The following is a 20,086-nucleotide window of genomic DNA, read 5'->3' as shown; positions in this document are numbered from 1 at the left end:
GACGCTTCGTGTATTCGGATCGATAATGAAACTCGATGATGAGGCATGGTTAACTCATGTTGAGCCTTTTTCTACTCCATTCTTTGTCTTTGTTGGTCGTAGGAGCGCACCCGTGTCATGGGACACAACCAGAGCGTGTCCTTGCTCCGGCTCCAAGTTCAATGCTCAACTTTAGCTCTAAATTCATATCCTATCAATGAAAATAAGCAAAGAGCAATTTTCTAAATTAAAAGAGTAAAAGTAGCCAAATTCAAATAAATAGGGTGTGCGAATACAAATTACACTATGAAATGTAACAAGATATATAATCAATGATGCTTAAAAACATACATAATCTATACTCATCACATTCCAGAGTGTAGAATTTATTTTGTGCTCGAGGGGAGCGGTGAATAACATATGACTTTTTGTCATTCTTTTCTAATATATCAAATTTAGTAACACAACAAAAATAATAATAAACAACAATAGAAAAGAACACAAAGGATTTACTTGATTTGCACCCCTTGGGTGCTACATCCAAGGCTATGCACTCAATAGTTAGTCTACTATTTTTTCCCTCCTTTTTGGATACTTTCCAAAGGTAGAGAAACCTCCTATAGATTTAGTAATGCATAACAATAATAATGAAAGTAATAAAGAAATTAAAACAAGCAAACTTGTGTTATTCGAGTTGAAGCCTTGAATGTCACGACACTCCTCATAGTGCTTCCTGAATCACACAATCATAAATTGGAGGACTTTTTAAGAATGAGAATGAAGAGATTTGATTGCAAGTGATGATAGAAGAAGCTGCTTTGACTCCCTTTTTATAGAGCTTGATCGACACTCTTCCAATTGCTTGGAAGCTCTTTCAATCGATTAGACTTTTGTTGACTTAGCAACAAACTCGATCTTCTTTGAATGCAGATTTGGTTAACTTTTGTGACTTTTGGTCACCTGGAACTCTTTTGGTCTTCTGGATCTCAGTCAATGCTCATTTAAATACCGATTCGCTCAAACTTGATAACATCAGCTTCCGGTTGACCAGATTTTTCGATTGATCTAACTACAATTTTGGTGGACCAAGCTACAATTTTGGTAGACCGAACCATAGGTCCAATCACCTAGACCAGTTCCCAACTAGTCCGGCCTTTGGACACTCTCTGGTCATTTGAATCTTTGTCCAGTTGCAATTTTCAACAAAATAAACATGCAAAACTCATTATTTGCTCTACCTAACTTACTAGGTTTCTATTGTCAAGTGTTTAGCTCTTAGTTGATCCACTGAGACTTCCACTACCAAGTGTTCATCTCTCAACTAACTCATCGAGACTTCCACTACCAAGTGTTCAGCTTCCAGTTGATCCTCTTGGACTTTACATAGTTCCCAACTAGGTTTGCTTAGTTACCAACTAGGTCTTCCATTGTTTGATTGTCAACCAGGTATTCCATTGTCTAGTTCCCAACTAAGTGTTTTTCACTGCCAGGTTCTCAACCAAGCCTTCCACCATCTAGTTCCTAGCTAGATTTCTTTCATTATCTAGTTCTCAATCAGGACTTGTCATTACCTAGATCCCAAATAGCATTTGTTCTGCCTAGTCTCATTAGGACTTATACAACATAGTCCTACTAAGACTTACATTCCCTAGTCCCACTATGACTTACATTGCCAACAAGCCACTCGTTCCCCAATGTAAGACTAAACTCCCATGCACATGGGAAACCTTTCCATCCACCTCTCTTATTTCTATTCACATTTCCAACATGTCAAACATCAAGATGTCAATATATATATGTGTACAAGTAAAATAAGCACCAAGGTGTTTAATGATACATCTTTCTCCCCCTTGATTATTAAGCATTCAGCTTATGTGGGTTTGCCTACAAATAGAATATTTATGCTGGACGTAAGTTGACTAGGCAATCAATTGATATGTAAAATTAGTTGACTAATAACATAACAAAAAAGCTAAAAGAAGACTATTGATGTGCAAAGATTGGCGGGAGACATTAGATGGTTTATGAACCACAATTAGTATTGGATAAAGAATCAATCAACTCATCTATTGAGGATTCAAGTAATTGATTAGATGCAAGTTTAATCAACTCAGTTATTCGTTAGCAGATAGAAGGCTGAAGCAGTCCCAAAATCAGTCAATTATCAGGTGAAATTCAACAGATAACTATTTAGAATACGACAAACAATAAGAGATTTTTAGCAATGTGCAAGAGTAAACATACATAAATGAAGGCAAATAACAATAAGTGAAAGCAAGTCAAAATAAGAGCTCCGTCTTGTATTGTTTATTTGTTGTAATTATCATTACTTATCTGTATGTCTTGTTATTATTTGTAAACTTAGATTGTAAAAGGTTTCTCCATCTTAAAGGTATCTTAAAAGGAAAAAAAAATAAAGATATTTACCAATGGCGAGTCATAGATTGTGAAATAGAAAGTGAGGGCTCTAAATCATATAAAAATTAAATATTAGCATTGCCTCTTATTTTTCCTCTATATCCGTAGCATCGATTTTAGGAAATGTTGATGTGACAGTTCTACATTAGCATTGCCTCTTATTTACATTTTATATTTGATATTCCACTAGTTACTAACATGAGCCGTGAATAAGCAAAACAAACAATCGACTATTCATCCCCTATGATCCAACATAAAAAAAAATCAAAATGTTTAGCCAGATAACTTGTGATCAGAAGCAATTTAATATTAAAATAAAAAATAAATATCCAAATAATTTCATAGTAATTTTTATTATTTTTAAAAATTAGAAACAATTTGATTAGCTCAACAACTCATTGGATCCATTTAGTTCTACAAAATCAATTGCTCTCCTGTTCTCCCTTATATATATGAGCCCAACTAGATGACATCAGTGCTCAATCCTATTTAAGATTGCAATTGAGTCAAGCCAACCTTATTCATTTAGAGTTTGTTTAAGCTTGTTTACTAAAAAATCTTAGCACTTAAGCTTTTCATTAAGCTCAACAAAAAAAATACTATATCTAAAATTTATTTCAAACATTAATCTAATAAAAATATATTATATTAATTTCAATATAAAATTTAAAATAAAATCATAATCAAAATTTGTGCAAGTTAATAAAGAAAGTTTATTCATCAACTATTTCAGAAATTTTGTTTATAAATATTATTAAGCAAAATTTATTAGTGTTAAAACTTATTTATAATTTATTTTTAAATTTCAAATGAATATAAATAAACTCTTATCCAACATAGAACAAAACTTGTTCATAAGCATCATATTCATTATAATTCTCTATATAATTTATCCAGCCAAGTAAACAAATCCCATAAGTACACAAGGAAATAGCAAACCTACAAATTATATAAAAAGAAAAAGAATTGTGCAAGACATACATAACAATGAATGTTAGAACGGCAACAGCAAAATGCATCATCAAAACTGCAATATTAATAGGAAACTCACATTCGGTTGAATTTAATCACACCGCCTTGTGCAACTGATTTACAAACAGCACTCAGAAAATCTTGACCTAAAACATTGAGTCCTTTTTACATCTTTAACCAAACCAAATCGTTATCACTCCAACATGCATAAACAATGATCAGTCAACCTGTAAAAGACCTTTTGACAACAAATCTTGATATTTGGATGATGAAAAGCATGTAGCAACTAGAATATACAGATGATTTTATCATCTCCAATCATTTCTTTAAAGCAGTTTGTTCTTGTAGAACATCCTCGGATATTTCAACGGGAGTAGATGTTCCTTGATAGCTAACAAGTGGTTTTGTTTTGAACATCTCATTTTCTAGACTTGATAACTTCTCTTCAGAGGCTCCTTTCAGTAAACTGGTAACCTCTGGCATCTTAGGTCTCTTTTCAGGGGTTTTTTCAACACAATTCAGTGCAACAATCACAACTCTTTTCAATTCTTCTTCTATATAATCTCCATTAAGTCTGGCATCTGCAACCTCTCGGTATTTCCTCTCCTTTACAAGAGGTAAAGCCCAATCTATAATCGACAGATTTTTATCTATTGGTCTTTTTCCAGAAACAAGCTCTAAAAGGAGAATTCCAAAACTATATACATCACAGCTCTCTGAGGCCTTCCCAGATTTGATGTACTCAGGTGTGAGATAGCCAAGCGCACTTTTAGCATTAGTTGTCAGATGATTTGCACCATTAGGAATTAGCTTCACAAAACCAAAATCTGCTACTCGGGCCAAGAAACCTGAGTCTAGCAGAACATTGCTTGCTTTAATGTCCTGGTGGATGATAGGTGTTGCCTGTTGGTGAAGATGACTAAAACAAGAAATGGTATACATGTCAATCCAAATGCACACAGACTTCAAGATCAATCTATTTAATTTTATGAACATACGTGATTCCCTCAGCTGTTCCTATTGCAATGGACATTCGCCTACGCCAGTCGAGGAGGCACTCGTCTGAGCTATAACCATGAAGATGTGACTGCAAACTCAAGTTTGGCATATAGTCATACAATATGAGGTGCTCCTGCCCTTCAGCACAATATCCTCTGAAACTTAAGAGGTTCTTATGCTTCACTCTTCCCAATGTTTCAACTTTGGCAGCAAATTCTTCTTGCTCAGAGTTACTCCAAACTTTCAACCTTTTGACAGCAATCTGAACAAGGAATGAGCATATTTTTCAAATTTGAAATGGCGATTAGAAGTAAAACCAATAATTGAATCAAAAAGATCATATCACTATGTAACTCATAAGAAGCCAGCACCAGGATTCTGAATCATTAAATGTGCTATTTGTGCTTCTAGGTCATAGAAAGGAATGTGAGAAAGTTCACAAACAAACAACTTTATAGCAAAAATAGAAACCAATTACGTAACAATTAATTGCAAATGACAACTCAAAAGAATCAGTTAATTTGTTATTGGTATTTGATACTCAGTATCATGTTCCTTTCAGTTCAACTGTGAGAAGAGACCCCTGATTTCTGCCAGACCATCTCCACCACGGCCTTCACCTAGCAGTTCCTGCAGCATTACCACAGCCTTCCTTCTACTGCAAGCTTTCTCACATGGAACCAAGCTACACCACCTCACATTGCCTAAATTCTCCACCAGCCACAACAACTGCAGACCACAGTCTCGAACACCCAATGCAGTACCCACCACCTCCAGCAATGTATTTACCAACCATCCACTATTGCTAAACTCACTTTTAATGCCTCTCTGACGAAGGATTCATCAATCTCTTTCAATCTCAGTCCTTAGATCAGTGGTCATACTTGCACTTAAGTAGATCTGACCCCTTTGTAGATCTTCTAGAATAGGAAGATGCAATTGTCTTCCTTGCATATATCTATATGGGTCCATTGAGCTTGCCGCAAGCATCTAGTGGATCATGTCCCTGTTTCCACTAGATCATTTTCCTTGAAACACTTTCTAGCTTTGTTGTTCCAAAAGACAACTTTGCCTTCTGTAGGGAGCTTGTGGCGCCCGACATCTACCAAAACTCCTCTAGTGACAACCACGTGGTCATCCTTGCCAAGCACCCTACCTTCTTACAATTAGAAGCCTATCAAGCACCCCTCTTTTACATTAGATGTCCTATGCCCTCGTTACTCATCAGGAATTTCACAAACAAATTCAGATTTGCTCAATCATAATCAAACAAAATTTATCAAATTAAAAAAATAAGACAATCGAAATCCAATTCTTTGTTTAATTTTTCAATTTAAATTGAATAATAAACATCACTATAAGATTTTTTTTAAGGCTGCGTACAATGGATCCTTCCTCGGGACCCCGCATGGCGGGAGCTTCGTGCACTGGGCTGCCTTTTTTTTTTACTATAAGTTTTTTTTTTTACTTTTTAAAAAATAAAATATTATTTTCAGAATTCCCCTATTTGAATATAATTTTTTTAAAAATATATATTTTTAATTCAAATATTGGTTTCGTAATAATAAGGATAAATGCACCATGTGTCTTCCATGTCTCCGGTAGGGAGGGTGACACAATATATCAAGGGACATGTAAAGGAAAATTGCATTTACATGAATTAAAGTTTCAAACTAAACCTTCAATGAAACATCAAACTTTTAATTTTTTTTATTTTCAAAATGTAATAATATTATGGGTTAAATTTTATAGTTAAAAAAATAATATGATAAGTCAAATTTTCATAGTATAAAACTGTCAAAATGAAATATTCAAAATGAATCTCAATGAAAGGTATATACTGTATTCTAAGATGATTCATTTATTTTTTTTTAGCTTTATAACTAACCAAATTGAAATTAAACTGAAAATACATTTTTATCTGATCAACCTTGATCAAACTAAATCTATTTGGTATAATATTAAAAAATAAATTTTAATTCTATTTTTAAGTTTGAAACAAATAATATACAACGATTTATAAATTTATTTGTAATAAAAATCATGATTTTTTATGCTTCAATTCAAATATAGTTTACTTTATATGTTTATGTGGGCATGCCTAGTTGAAAGGAAAGTCATGGAATTTCAAAGGATGTATATAATAAGGGGTTGCATCTATTAAAATCATGAATAAAGACTAAAAGAGCAAACATACTTTTCACCGGAAAATAAATAAAATAATACCAGTGATATTTAGGATATGTCTAATCATAGTACAATGAAAAAATTCAGGAAACTATGAAAAAATGTATTTCCCAAAATCCTTCATCTTCATCTCCAAAAAATCAAATACATAATACAAAGGAAATATATCTGTGATTAGAAAAAACAAATTAAATTATTCAGTATGGAAAAATCATTCAAAACCATGGGTTTCTGCTTTGGAAATGACTTGAGGATATTTTGTTAGAAGTAGGTAAATTCCACTTTCAAGTTAGATTTAGCATCTTGTGTAGCCAGAATTCAAGATCTAGATAGTTGCAGGAACCAGGAGTCAATTAGATCCACAAATAAAAACTTGTAATGCATTTCAACATTTGACAGTCATCAATCTATGTTTCAGCAGGTGTAAGATTTTGTACTTCAGGTAACATGGACGAAGAATCTTAATGGTGAAGGATGGATGAGTGAATGATCGATTTACAGATCATCAGAACTGATAAATGATAATAGCAAATAAATTCTTTTTGATTTCCCTTTGTCTGTAAGAAAAATTGAAATGCAGATCACTACCAATTCAATGAGTATGGTAGATGAGAAAATGTTGAGATGAGTTCCAATTGAAAACACAATATGGGTCCAATTTTGTATGTGCACCTCCTTAGGCGGATTCCATGTACCCTTGGTTTTTCAAAATCTCCACTTTAGTTCATTATATATTATGGTGTCTAAATGATTTCTTGGCTAGGTATGATCATTAAGAACATCATCATCATCATAGAACCATCTTTTGTTTTTACCTTCTCCATCTACCCCTTATAGCTTCCAGTCTAATAGATTCAACTCTTCTAACTATAAAAGCTATTAATTGTCTTTGAATGTGCAAATCATCTTAATACATCTTCCTTCATTTTACCATCTATTAGAGCTACACCAAATTTCTCTCGAATATTAATATTTTATATTTTATCCTGTCTAATAATTCCATAAAAGCATCTGAACATTTTCATCTCTACTACATTATTATTATTATTATTTGTATATGTTGCTATCTAATAGCCCAACACTTGATCAAATATCACTAAACCTAAACCACAAAGGAAATACATATATACCTAAATTATTTAATCTTAGTTTTGACATAATATTAGAAATCAAAATTGTTTTCCCAACTCATGAAAAAGTATTGAATCTTAACACGAGACACCTTGACTTTGGAAGATTCCAAATAATTTTTCTACTATAAGTGGCCTTGGTCTATGAACTTTTAGTTGAATCAGAATGACAAAACCATTAAGAAAGAATTAGACTAATCTAGGCCTCGATGGAAGATTTCACTCCTGCCTTTCAAATAATATTAAAAACTCAATATGTACACAAGTTTGACATATTATGCAACCAAACAATACTTGAGACAAACCATATATTATCTCTATAGAATCTATTGCAGATTTTCTTAACAATAGTCTTTGGTTGTGTGCTCAGTAATCCTAGCTGCTTAAGAAAAGGTTGAATTCAAACTTTTATATCCTAACACTCCTACCAATGAGTGAACTATGAACTGAGCTAAACAAACCCAAGCACAGGATGGTCTTAAAAAATAATGGCACTAGTATTGCAGATTTTCTTAACAATAATCTTTGGTTGTGCGCGCTGTAATCCAAGCTGTTTAAGAAAAGGTTAAATTCAAACTTTTATATCCTAAAACTCCTACCAAAGGGTGAACTATGAACTGACCTAAACAAGCCCATGCACAGGATGGTCTTAAAAATGATGGCACTAACAAAGTTCAACACATTCCTTTTCGATACCATGTAAATTTGACAAGGAGATCACTTAATCTTAATGTTTTGGGAGAGGATTCAATCAATACATCATACCTTTAACACTCACATAAGCAAAAAAAAAAAATACAAATCATGTTTTACCTTTTACATCAATCCATGCTTATTAGGCCTCCATGGCTAACATTTTTTGGAATAAACCCAAATTGGTTTGACGAAACACGTTTTGTTTAATTTCAATTCAACGATCCTTACCTATCTATCATATCATTATCCCCCAAGTCATTTTCCTCCTTTTTTGCGGTCGCATGCACTAAGGCAATTCATTTCTTACTTACATTGGAAAACACAAACCTTAATACAATACAATTCCTCAATTACATATGCTTACACAAATTTGCAGTTAAATTAAATAACACTTTAATTTGCCACCTCTTTGGACAAAATGAAATATTATGCAATAGTAAAACAAACATGCTACTTAGTCTGATGATTAAAACAAATCAAACTGAAAAGGACTATCAAAGAAATAAGATGAGCATTAAGTTACCACACAAATAGAAATTAGTCATCAAAATTAATATTAGGCATAGCAGGGAAAAACAAATAAAATATGAAAAAAAAATTAAAGTGAGGAGGTGGCTTGGAAACCATCCACACCAAAAGAAATTATACAACAATCTATACCATCAAGTTAGGTTATTTGCATTTCCAAGGTCATTGAATCAATTCCACCTGCACACACTCAAAGACGTACATAATAAATTGGGCACTATTCTTTGCTAATATCATTATTGAAGAATATCATGGGATATGTGCAGGAGGGAAAAAGAAATCGAAAAGGGACAACACGTAACCACAAATAATCCTCCGTAAACTATGAATTCATGATAAGAGCATCGACACAATAACTAAAATAAGATGGAAACCACAACTAAACCTGAGAACCATCCCAGAGTTGACCCCAGTAGACGCTGCCAAATCTGCCTTCACCTAGCTTGTTATCGTAATTGAAATTGTTCGTTGCAGATTGCAGTTCCTTCAGAGAGAATATTCTCCACGAGTTCGAATCCTTCCTCCTCTGCTCCTTGCTACAAATCCCAAATTAATTTTGTGATCAAACCCAACGAATCCACAAAAATCCGCAATATTTTCTCTACGATTCCAATCAAAACCCACGACGGTGCAATCTTTTGCTCATCTACCGAACGAAGTTCTCCCTTTCTTACAACAAAGCGCAAGTCAAATCAAATTAAGGGAGATGGCGTACCAATCGGAACACCGTCCGCAGCAGAAGAAGGACCAGAAAGGCATCTGATCCTCCAACGAAGGAACAAAGCGATGAGAAGAAAACACTTGGCCTCCTTTTTCCGCTCACCTCGATCGCCCAGATGAAGAGGCGCATGCGATGAAGCTGGATCAAAGAGAGATTCGACGGAAGGAGGATGGGAAAGTTCTGGTGAGGCAGATCAGGCAGAAAGCCGAGAGGGACGTAAAGCGATCAACAGCCCAGCGCAGCGCAGGAACCAGCGGAGACGAACGGAGCGGCAGTTCCACTTTATTAAAAATAAATAAAAATAAAAAATCTTAAAGGCTCGTCTGCTGAGCTGTCGGTCGACTGGACGGCTGGAATTTGAAAAAGGTCGTGGGGCCCGCCCAAGCCGACGGCTGTTGTATCTCTCACGCTTTATTCGTTTGGTCGGCGTCAACACGGCGATTGACGCTGGTTTGCTCGATGTCAATGTTACTAATTAACTGATTAGTTGTCAAATTTAATTGTGAATTTTAATATTTTTTTAATTTATCTTTTTTCAAAGAATATGATCTAATAGACAATTTAAAATAGCATGAATAATTTAGTCAATAGTTGGAGCTAACAATATTGCTTAGGTGACATTAAACACTATTTGACAATCTAAAATGCTTTATATTTCCTTTAATAAAATTAAGTATTTATAGTATTTTTATATTTTTAAGAAATAAAATAATTAACAAAAAATTAAAAGGACAATTTTTTTTTTCTAAAATCTTATTGACAAAATCCTAATTTCCTCTCAATTAGGAAAAGAGAAAAGTGAAACCAATGTCTTTTTCTTCATTGCCTGTCTAGCCTTTCAATTCCTAGAGAAATATCTGACATCTAACAAATTTTATAAAACTCAGTACTTCTTCATTCAACCGCCTTCTCCATTTATTTGGCTCACCGGTTGGGAAACAAATCTCCCCCACAATTGGAACTAGAACTCTACGTATCAACCTATCGTTGACTTTCTGTCTAAACACCACTTTGACATTTCTCGCCTTATTGAGGAAGATACTCTTTTTATTTTAAGCCAAGCCCCATATAGACAGATCTTGATTGTACCTTCGTAAATTTTTGAGTACTCTTGACTTGCCTCCTTGATCTCTAATTCCAAAGTATTTTTATTTCTTTGCATAAAACAGAATGTGGAGAGCATCCCTCAATAAACATATGCATGTTACCAACAGAAACGTGCTAAATTCGATGGATGCAGAACTGAGTGCAGATTTTGTGCCAAGTCCTCAATCCTCACTGCTCCATGTAGATTGAAATTGCATGAAATGCTAAAATATGAAAATTATAAAACTTACGGCGATCTACAAGAATGAATCCTACATTCAATGGTCACAAACCAAATCCCAATCATGTACTTGGATGCTCCTCTTTTGAAGATAAGCAGGATCGGATCTCTATTTCTCATTTCTTCCACTTGGACACAACCTCTCCCCATAAACATGTGAGGTAAGTGGGCAGTTTTTGTAATTCCCCACACCTTCCACTTCTCCCACGTCCAACATCTCCCACTCATCCAAGTCAAACCACTAAGACTAGTTAGTCACAAATACTAAAAAAGTCACATAGACTATATAAGAGTTTAGTCACAAAGACCATATCAGAACATCCAATCCATACTTAGAGAAAATAATTCGTACGACAATAAGCACAATGAATGATAGTCGCTAAGAAAATTGTTACACCTTACAAAGTCGTTCTCTAAGGGATCAATGGTAACAAAATTGTTATACTTTACTTAGCCACTCTTTCAAATGAATCAGAGACACTCTCATAATGGTACATAACTTATCTCCTTATGGCACATATTCATTATCCAGGAAACATCCAATATCCCGGTGGCACTCAACCATTATATTGGAGATATCCATGTCTTGTTATTTATTTAGATTAAATAATCTTTATTTACATCAATATAAACATCTCTAATCTCTCATAATGACTATTATGTCAAGAGTATATTCCATATTCAATATTAACAATCATTTCTATACATAACAAAAATGGATCGACTAGTAAATAATATCAAAAGATGTAAATCTATTTAATCTTCCTTTTTAACTAGAATCTATTCATTTTAATAAGTTGCTTTCCTAATTATGCTTACTAGATTGAGACACACATGAGAGAGAGAGAGAGGGTGAATTATATGGTTTTAAAAAACTTGTTCTTTTTGTTTTAAGATCAAAGTATACAGCGGAAAAAATATAGAAAAAAACAAGTAAAAAGATATAAATAGACACAGTCGGTTTTACTTAGTTGGGAGCCTTCGACAACTCCTACTCCAAGACTCAAGTCCCACAGGCCTATCAATGGGTAATATACTAAAATACCTTTCCAAAACTGCTAGAAGAAGAGATCAAGTACAAGAAAAATTAGAGCAGGTGCAACACACTACACTTGTCCTTTTACAATAATTAAGTACAAAATTTAAAGTTACTAAACACTTTCTTTTCAAAGTCAGTCGGCTTGAGCTCGGTATTTGGATGGCTTCTCAGCAGTAGACGAGCATAGCAGCGTTGTAATAGAGTAACAATAGGAAGTTGGAGCAGTCGGGACCTCAATTTGACGTGTAGAAGCTTGTGTATGTGTTATATGTTGAAGTTTGGTCGAGATGCTCTTATAAAGGTTGTGGAAAGTACTTTCCATAGGGTTGAAGGTGCCTCTAGTGAGTAAAACTTGATCCTGAAAAGAGCTAATCCTTATCACCGAAGACGTCAGAATTTTATCCTATAGAAGGCGCTTTCCATACACCGAAGGCACCTTATATGAATAGTGCCAAGGCGCCTTCCAATACTTGAAGGCGCCTCGGGTACTGTTCACTCGAGCCTTTTCGTTCTCTTCTTGTCCTGTAAAATGTGTTAGTGTTGGTGCAGTTTGCACTAACGGTCTAACTTGAGTTTTGATGAATGACAAGTACATTAAGTTATGTTCTGTTGTAATCTAACTACATAATTAAGTGTGTAGTATGAAGTTCAGATAAGTTGACGAGCTGACCGGATATCTAGTAGGAAATCCAGCTAGGTCAATGGGTGACCAGATAGTTGGTACAAAGTCTAGATAGGTCGACGGGCTGACCGGATATCTGGTAAGAAATTTACCTAAGTCGACGGGCCGATCGGATAGCTGATACGAAGTCCAGATAGATCGACGGGCAGACCGGATATGTGGCAAGAAGTCCAGCTAGGTCAACGGGCCGACCGGATAGTTAGCATGAAGTCCAGACAGGTCGACGGGATGACCGGATATTTGGCAAACTGGTAAGTTAAGGTAAGTCACTGGAGGAGAGTGACCAAGTGAGGGCGCGTCCTGGTTGAAGGGACATTAGGTGTCGGTCCAGTTTAGGTCCATTTGGAATCCCTAAACTGAGACCTTGACTAGTTCCTAGTCCTGGGAGGACAGAAATTAACTACTACACTTTTTATTTCATTATTATTGTTCTAATACTTGTTTTGCAGGGTATTTCGGACTAACATGATTTTTTGTAGGGCAAAAAGATAAGATTACCTTCGGATGAATAGTGTCCGAAGGCACATTCGTACGGTTCATAGAAGGCACCTTCCATGGCTCTGGAAGGCGCCTTCCGCAGGATGAATTTTGGCCGAAGTCGTGGATAAGCACCGAGCTGTTCGGGATCAAATTTGCCTCATTGGAGACGCCTTGCATGGCTATGGAAGGCGCCTTCCATGCCTTTTATAAGGCTGTCTCGAGAAGGCATTGAAGAACAACACTTATACGAGCTACAACACGTTCATTTAAAGTTCTGATTGCTCCGGCCTCCTGCTACGACTTTACTGTAAAGCTGTTGTGCCCGACGACTGCTTTGAGGACTTCCGATCATGGCTGGCAGACTGACATCGACACAAGCGCTCCCACTTTGATCTCTAAGTGTCAGTAATTTTCCTTTGTAATTAATTACTGCAAAAAGACAAGTGCAGTGTGTTGCACTTGTTCAACCTTCTTGTACTCGATTCTCTTTTCCGGAGGTACCAGAAAAAGTTTTTAGTGGATTACCCGTTGATAGGTCCGCCGGACCTGGGTCTTGGAATAGGAGTTGCCAAAAGCTCCGAATCAAGTAAACCGACCGTGTCTGTTTCTATTTCACTTAATTGTCCTTTTGATTTCTATTTTTCTTTTCCGCTGCGTACTCTACTTTATTTTTAAAACCGAAAAGATGAGTTTTGAAAACCACGTAATTCACCCCCTCTCACGTGTGTATCGATTCAACAGTTAGTTCAATAAATAAAATAATAATCTACAAGACAAGTGTTAGCACAATAATCATGAGTAATAATAATTAGTTCATGTCCTCCCTGGACCAGGAACTAGACAAGGTCTCAGTTTAAGGATCCAAAATAGACCTAAACTGTACTGACGCCTATTGTCCCTTAACCTGGATGCATCCTCACCGAGTCACTCTCCTCCAGTGACTTACCTTCACTTATCAACTTGCAGTCGGTTAATTAGCCTCTTGACTCACTAGGTCTTCATGTCAATTGTCAGGTTCGCAAACCCAATTGGACTTCTACGGTCATCAGGTCCCGCGGATCCAATCAGACTTTCTACCAGATACTAGGTCGACTCTTTGACATATCTGGGCTTCGCACCAACTATCGGGTCCCACGGACCTAGCTGAATTTTAGCTTGGTGTTAGGTCCTCCAGATCCGTTAACTCTTGTACACTTGGTTAAGCAATTAGATTACAACAATACGTAACTTAACTCACTTGTCATTCATCAAAACCTGAGTTAAACCGTTAGTGCAAACTGTACCAATAATGCTCCATAGACCAAATCATCCATAGCCATAGGAAGCATGATAAAGTAGCAGCCACTGATTAAAACTTCAAGTAAACAACTAAATAGTCACTTAGAGTAAAACTGAGATTACCTTATAATCTCAAGGGTCTCATATAGTGGAGAAGTAGGGATCCATTCTCCTACTACTCTTATGGTTGTAATAGCATATGTGGGATGAATCACATACTACAAAGTTATTCTCTTTACTAAAAAAGAGTGCATAATTTCATCTAATTTAACATCATATAGATTTTGATTTAGATATACATAATGGCTAATCTTGAATTCAACTCATAAATTCAAATCTGGCTTCCAACAGGTTTAGTAAATGGTGGGTTTATTTACTTCGATCATTATTAACACATAAATGATTCCATCTTGACATAATTATTAAGACAACCTTAACTTACGAATATGTCTTTGTTCACAATTACATAAAATGTCTCATAGGTAATGGTCTTACCTTTATTTGTACTTAACAAACAGAGATGATTGTCCATATGAATGGATCAATCTCAACCTATCAATATGTTCACTGAGATCTTATATGAATGTAACAAAATCATATACATCTATATATAATCCTCTTTAATGAGTTGGATTAGAAAGCCTTAAATCCAACCCATTATCTCTTAACCAAAAATTAGTCCATTAATATTTTGATTTAGTTGACAATTAAATCAAGTTGGTTCATGACTAATTCATGATTAAATCAAATATGGTTCAACTCTACTATAAAAGATGTAGCACATTCGCACTTCCATCATGACAAATATTTCTATATTTGTCTTATGTATGATCCAATTAAATATTTATCTCTCGAACTAAGAATCCTATTCTTTAACTTGTTTTACATCTTTTAGAGACTCGTTAGCACGTGTGACCCAATAAGTTCACGGTTTATCTTGGTCTCTCATAATTAACTACTTAATTATAGAACGATCATGAGTGACACCTAGTAGTATATCATGATCCCCAATTAACCAGAATCATAGTTGATCCTAAAACTAATTCTAAACTATTCAGCATCTACAGTGAGTCGTGCCTTGTTTCTTTCGCTCGTCTTATATCCACTTGGTTCAAGACATGGTCTATGTGTCTGTCCCTACTAGACTGACTATGACACACCTAGCCCAAGTAATACTTTCTTATTCTACGGATTTAAATTACTCGTACACATGTACAAGAGTCTCGTACTCTTAACATGTGATGCTTTGGCCAAAGATTTTGAGTAATAATCTTTAACCAGTGGTCATAGGGTATACGTCTCCTCGCAAGGAGCGGTGAATCCTCTATGGGCTATCCAAATATTTTTGGGCATTTCAACTTATACTCAATCACCCTGGGTCCACACCTCAATGAGGTGCTTTCTTAAGATGTCAAAGTATAAGTCTCCATGACCAAGATGACTTGTATATCTCAAGTCGAAGGAAACTTGCACTCGAGTTGTAGTAAGAGCTTCACAGACATATCCATATATACAGATAACCATATGAAGTCTTACACGAGTCACTCCAATTAACTAGTTACCATAACTAGCATCCACATTTAATTCTCGACATCTCAATGTCTCCAGCTAGTGAGAAAATAGCTGCTTGACAAACCAAGGAGTATAACTTATGCTAGTCTTACAGAATTGATAATGTCCAAATGCATAAATTCGATGACTAGGAAAATTTTAATACATTCATAATTACACATGTACAGATAATCACTAATTGTGATCCAATCACAATTTCTCTCATATTATGAATTGTATTGCGGAAATTTAGTAAATGAGTTTAAAACAATCAAACATATAATATGCACTCAAATAGTAAATCTATATTTAGTAAAAACCGTAAGGTGATTGCTTTAGGACATCCCCCAAAATCTAACAGGGTTACCTAGACAACATGAGCCGATGGTAATGGCTTATATTCAAATACTAGGTTATATACCATTGAATTAATCAATATCTCCTTAGTAGTGGAGTCATTTTTTTTTCATGTCTTATAGGCATCAAGATCACGTCTATGCTATACTGTAGAACCATCAATAAATTCATCCATAAATTGATTTACAGCCTTTAGAACTTCTTGTTCCTCAAGAATATATTGTATCTTGAGATGTCATATTTTATAGTCATCCCATATAATTTTTTCCTTATTGAGTTCAACTATGATGTTCTTAGTTGTTATAATCTACCATAAATAAATATATTATTTAGTATTTTAATATAATTCATATGCATGTAACTAATAAATGACTCAATGTAAATTAGAATCAATTTACAAAATCAAGTGGTAACTATGTTTTCACTCATCATTCGTATGATTCAACTAATTAACATTGATTAATTTTATTACAAACATCTCATCAAATGAATTAATTATTAAATGAACTAATCATGTAATGAACATATCATAAAATGAACTAATCATTCTGTTAAGACTGTTAATACATAATATTTTTTTTCAAATTCGTTAACACATAACATAACTTTTTATTAAAATAACACTATTTGTATGTAACAATAGTTTCTATTACATGATTTTATTAATATGAGTTTAATACTGTCCATACATAGTGATAGTAATAACAACTGAACTCTGCTTTACTAGATAAGCTGACACCACTCCTACTATGACTAATACTAGTAGTTGTATTTGATAGGATATTACTACTCCCACTAGGAAAGATACTAGAGCAGTAGTAATCAACATAAGTCCTACCTTTCTAGGTTTAGCTCGGGCAGTCTCAGGCAAATCAGTTTCAGGATAATCTAATTAGTCCATATTAGAATCCTCCTCTGGATCCTCCTCAAACTTTTCGAGATCCTCCTCAAACTCTTCTAGATCTTCTTTAGAATCTTCAGGATCCTCTTTTGGGAACTCATGATGAAGTAGTTTCACACACAATTCTTCATATGAGATACGCCCTTCAAAGGTCCCCCATATATGGTGTATTACCACCTTTGAATTCCCCGACAGTGAAAGAATCAAAGCCCAAATCCTATAATTGTCGAGGATGGGAAACTCTTCCTACTCGAGCTTCCGGAGCAGTCGATAAATCCATCCAATGTGTCCTCTGACTCCATAAAATGGGTTATACTCGATCTTTTGAATCTCCTCCCATATCTCATTCCATCGCACGTCGCAATGGGTCATCGTGTATATCATCCCTAGCATCTGGATTTGAAAATAATAATGTCAGTACAAAACCGTCAAACCAATAACAAAATTAGTTCATTTTAATTCACACATAAGCATAAAACCATTACACAGAATAACTAAGCAAATAACAAAAATAAATTTTCTTTATTTGAGAGGAGCTCCAGTTGATTAATGTACTAGACTAGTCGATTGGAAAACTAGATCCTATGTCTCTTGTCCTCATTAGAATTAATTTAGTTGGGATGTTTAGTTGTTATTATTTAACCTAAGCCCATTTAAGTTTAACTCAGACTTCTTGATCAAATCAATGCTCATTTGATCAATTTTGGCAGATCGATTCTGATTTGGACCAAACTAGTCTGATTAAACTAACTAATGGTTTGAACTAGACTAGATCTGATTGAACCAAATTGATCTATTTAAACCAACTATTAATTTAAATAAATTGAAAATTGATTGGATCAAACTGGTTCGAACCGAGTTGATTTGAATCAAAATAGAAAAAAAAACGTTGTGAGCCGGACTCTTCATGAGAGAGAATTTTCTCTTTTCCTTCTATTTGTTCACATGTGAGAGCATGAGAAAACTTCTCACGTTTTCTCATTTTTTCCCCTTTCAATTTTTTAAAATCAAACTTTTCCTCAAAAGTTTTTGACGAAGGAACAGTAAAGAGATATTCTTCTTCTTCTATGTTGCAACCTATCCACCACGACGAACACGGCTTGACAGCCTCGGCGGATGATCAATGGCCATCGAGCACTTTTCGACGCCAAAGGTCGATCGACAGTGGCCCAACGTGGTCGCCGGTGCCCATGATGTGTCGAAACTGTGATAATTTTTCATGTTCACCAGCCTCAGGCTCATGGCTGGCCACTCAGGATGTGGTCGTCAACTCTAATACCATTATTATTCAATTGTACTAAACAATAAAGATCTACAGTGATCTTTTTGGAGGAGAACCCGGAGAAGATGTTGCTACTGTAAAGCTCACTATCACCGAGAAGATCACCACCTTTAAACCTTCTTAGAAATTTCACAAACCAAATCCCTCTTGATCTCCTCTTGATTTGTCCCCACACCTTCTTCCTATATGGAACTTGGATGCCCTTTTACAGGAGGGTTGAGGAAGATGAAGGGGAAGGGGCGCCCCTTCGTCTCCTTAACACATACATCAATGAGGAAGACGAAGGGCAAGAGATGCTCCTTCGTCGCTTCAACATCCAACATAAATGATCTTGTCTGGAATTTGAGTCAGACGGGGGCCGATGACAAAGGCGAGAACATTGACGAAGAGAGAACTGGGCTTTTGAACCTAAAAATGCATTGTAGGCTTTGAGCAGGGAGGAGATGTCAAGAGTAGTACTCACGAGTCTGCCACACCACAGAGAGCTCACACAGGGGAATTAGAGCGAGAATCAGGGAAGAGATCCCTGGTGCAGGCCCTTCAACGCTCAAGTAAGAAAAAGAGGTTGAACGAAAAGTGTAAGAAATAGTAGAACTATACCTTGCTAATGGAGAGGACCTCCCTTTTTATAATGTCTCTCATAACCTCCTCCATAATGACACATCAGGGAATATCGGGTGTCAGGATATGTCGAATGATGGAGGATGTACGACAATCTTTCATTAGAAGGTTCCGCGACATGCATGTGGCAGAGTATTAGAATATTCCCTGATAATTGCAGTTATTATTTAACAACTTGTTGTGATTTCCTAACAATGTTATTCCCTGATGATAGTCTGACCGACACTTGGTCCAACTGAGAGTAGACTGAGAGCCGTTCCCATGAAAAGTGAGGGATTGGGCCATAGGGGACTATCCCACGTCACAACTAAGGACAACCTTTACTTCGCTTTTGCTTTCTTGCATGCTTTCCGTATGGTTTTGGTATTGTAATAATTAGATTTGAACTTGGAGTTTAGCCTTAGGGCTACTTTATCATTTTCAGTATTTATTGTGTTTAAGCTGTGCTGGCACATAGTGTATCATTTTGGATTATATGACTTTCCTATATATTCCATTGTGTTTTTGTTACATCTGTGTGAATTGTTTATTATTTTGTTTTCTATTCCAGCTATGTTGGTTGTGTATACAACTGCATGATTATTGATTTAGCCGTCTGAGCTACATATTAAACTTCATGATTGCATTTTCTTCCAGCCGTGTGGGCTGTAGGTTATTATAATTATACAGCCGAGTAGTTATGTATTCAGATTTCAATTGTCATAGTCACAGGGGAGATGTTGTCCGTTTGTCGGGCAAGGACTTCTCTAGGGTGTGATAATTTATTGGTTAGTTTGGACATGTACTCTTGACCTTGACTTCCATCTCCTCTCGATTTTTGACTGTCATGTCACTTTAACTATTGGCCTCCCACTATTCCCTGGGTCATCCATTATATGTTATATCACAAGTTTTCCCTCCAAATCTAGTTGAATGAGGTTTATGTCTAACTAATTAGA

The 20,086-nt window shown here is 35.4% G+C and overlaps 1 protein-coding gene across 2 annotated transcripts; it reads right to left on the bottom strand.

The window, feature by feature from the left end:
* Positions 1 to 3,411: 3,411 nt before the first annotated feature.
* Positions 3,412 to 9,906, bottom strand: LOC122046913 (PTI1-like tyrosine-protein kinase At3g15890). 2 transcript variants are annotated; one of them, XM_042607869.1, is made up of 4 exons: positions 9,625 to 9,906; positions 9,295 to 9,445; positions 4,368 to 4,630; positions 3,412 to 4,288 (listed from the first exon to the last, which is right to left on the bottom strand). In XM_042607869.1, exons 1-4 carry the CDS (start codon positions 9,666 to 9,668, stop codon positions 3,688 to 3,690), a joined length of 1,059 nt encoding a protein of 352 aa, XP_042463803.1. In that variant the 5' UTR covers positions 9,669 to 9,906; the 3' UTR covers positions 3,412 to 3,687. The 2 variants fall into 2 exon arrangements, with proteins under 2 accessions (XP_042463803.1, XP_042463804.1); XM_042607870.1 differs by lacking the exons at positions 9,295 to 9,445; positions 9,625 to 9,906 and adding an exon at positions 9,042 to 9,281.
* Between the last annotated feature and the right edge of the window lie 10,180 nt (positions 9,907 to 20,086).

This window comes from Zingiber officinale, chromosome 2B (genome assembly GCF_018446385.1).
Source record: "Zingiber officinale cultivar Zhangliang chromosome 2B, Zo_v1.1, whole genome shotgun sequence".
NCBI classification, from domain to species: domain Eukaryota; kingdom Viridiplantae; phylum Streptophyta; class Magnoliopsida; order Zingiberales; family Zingiberaceae; genus Zingiber; species Zingiber officinale.
The sequence above is the reverse complement of the archived record's forward strand: the minus strand, read 5'-3'. Positions and strand labels throughout refer to the sequence as shown.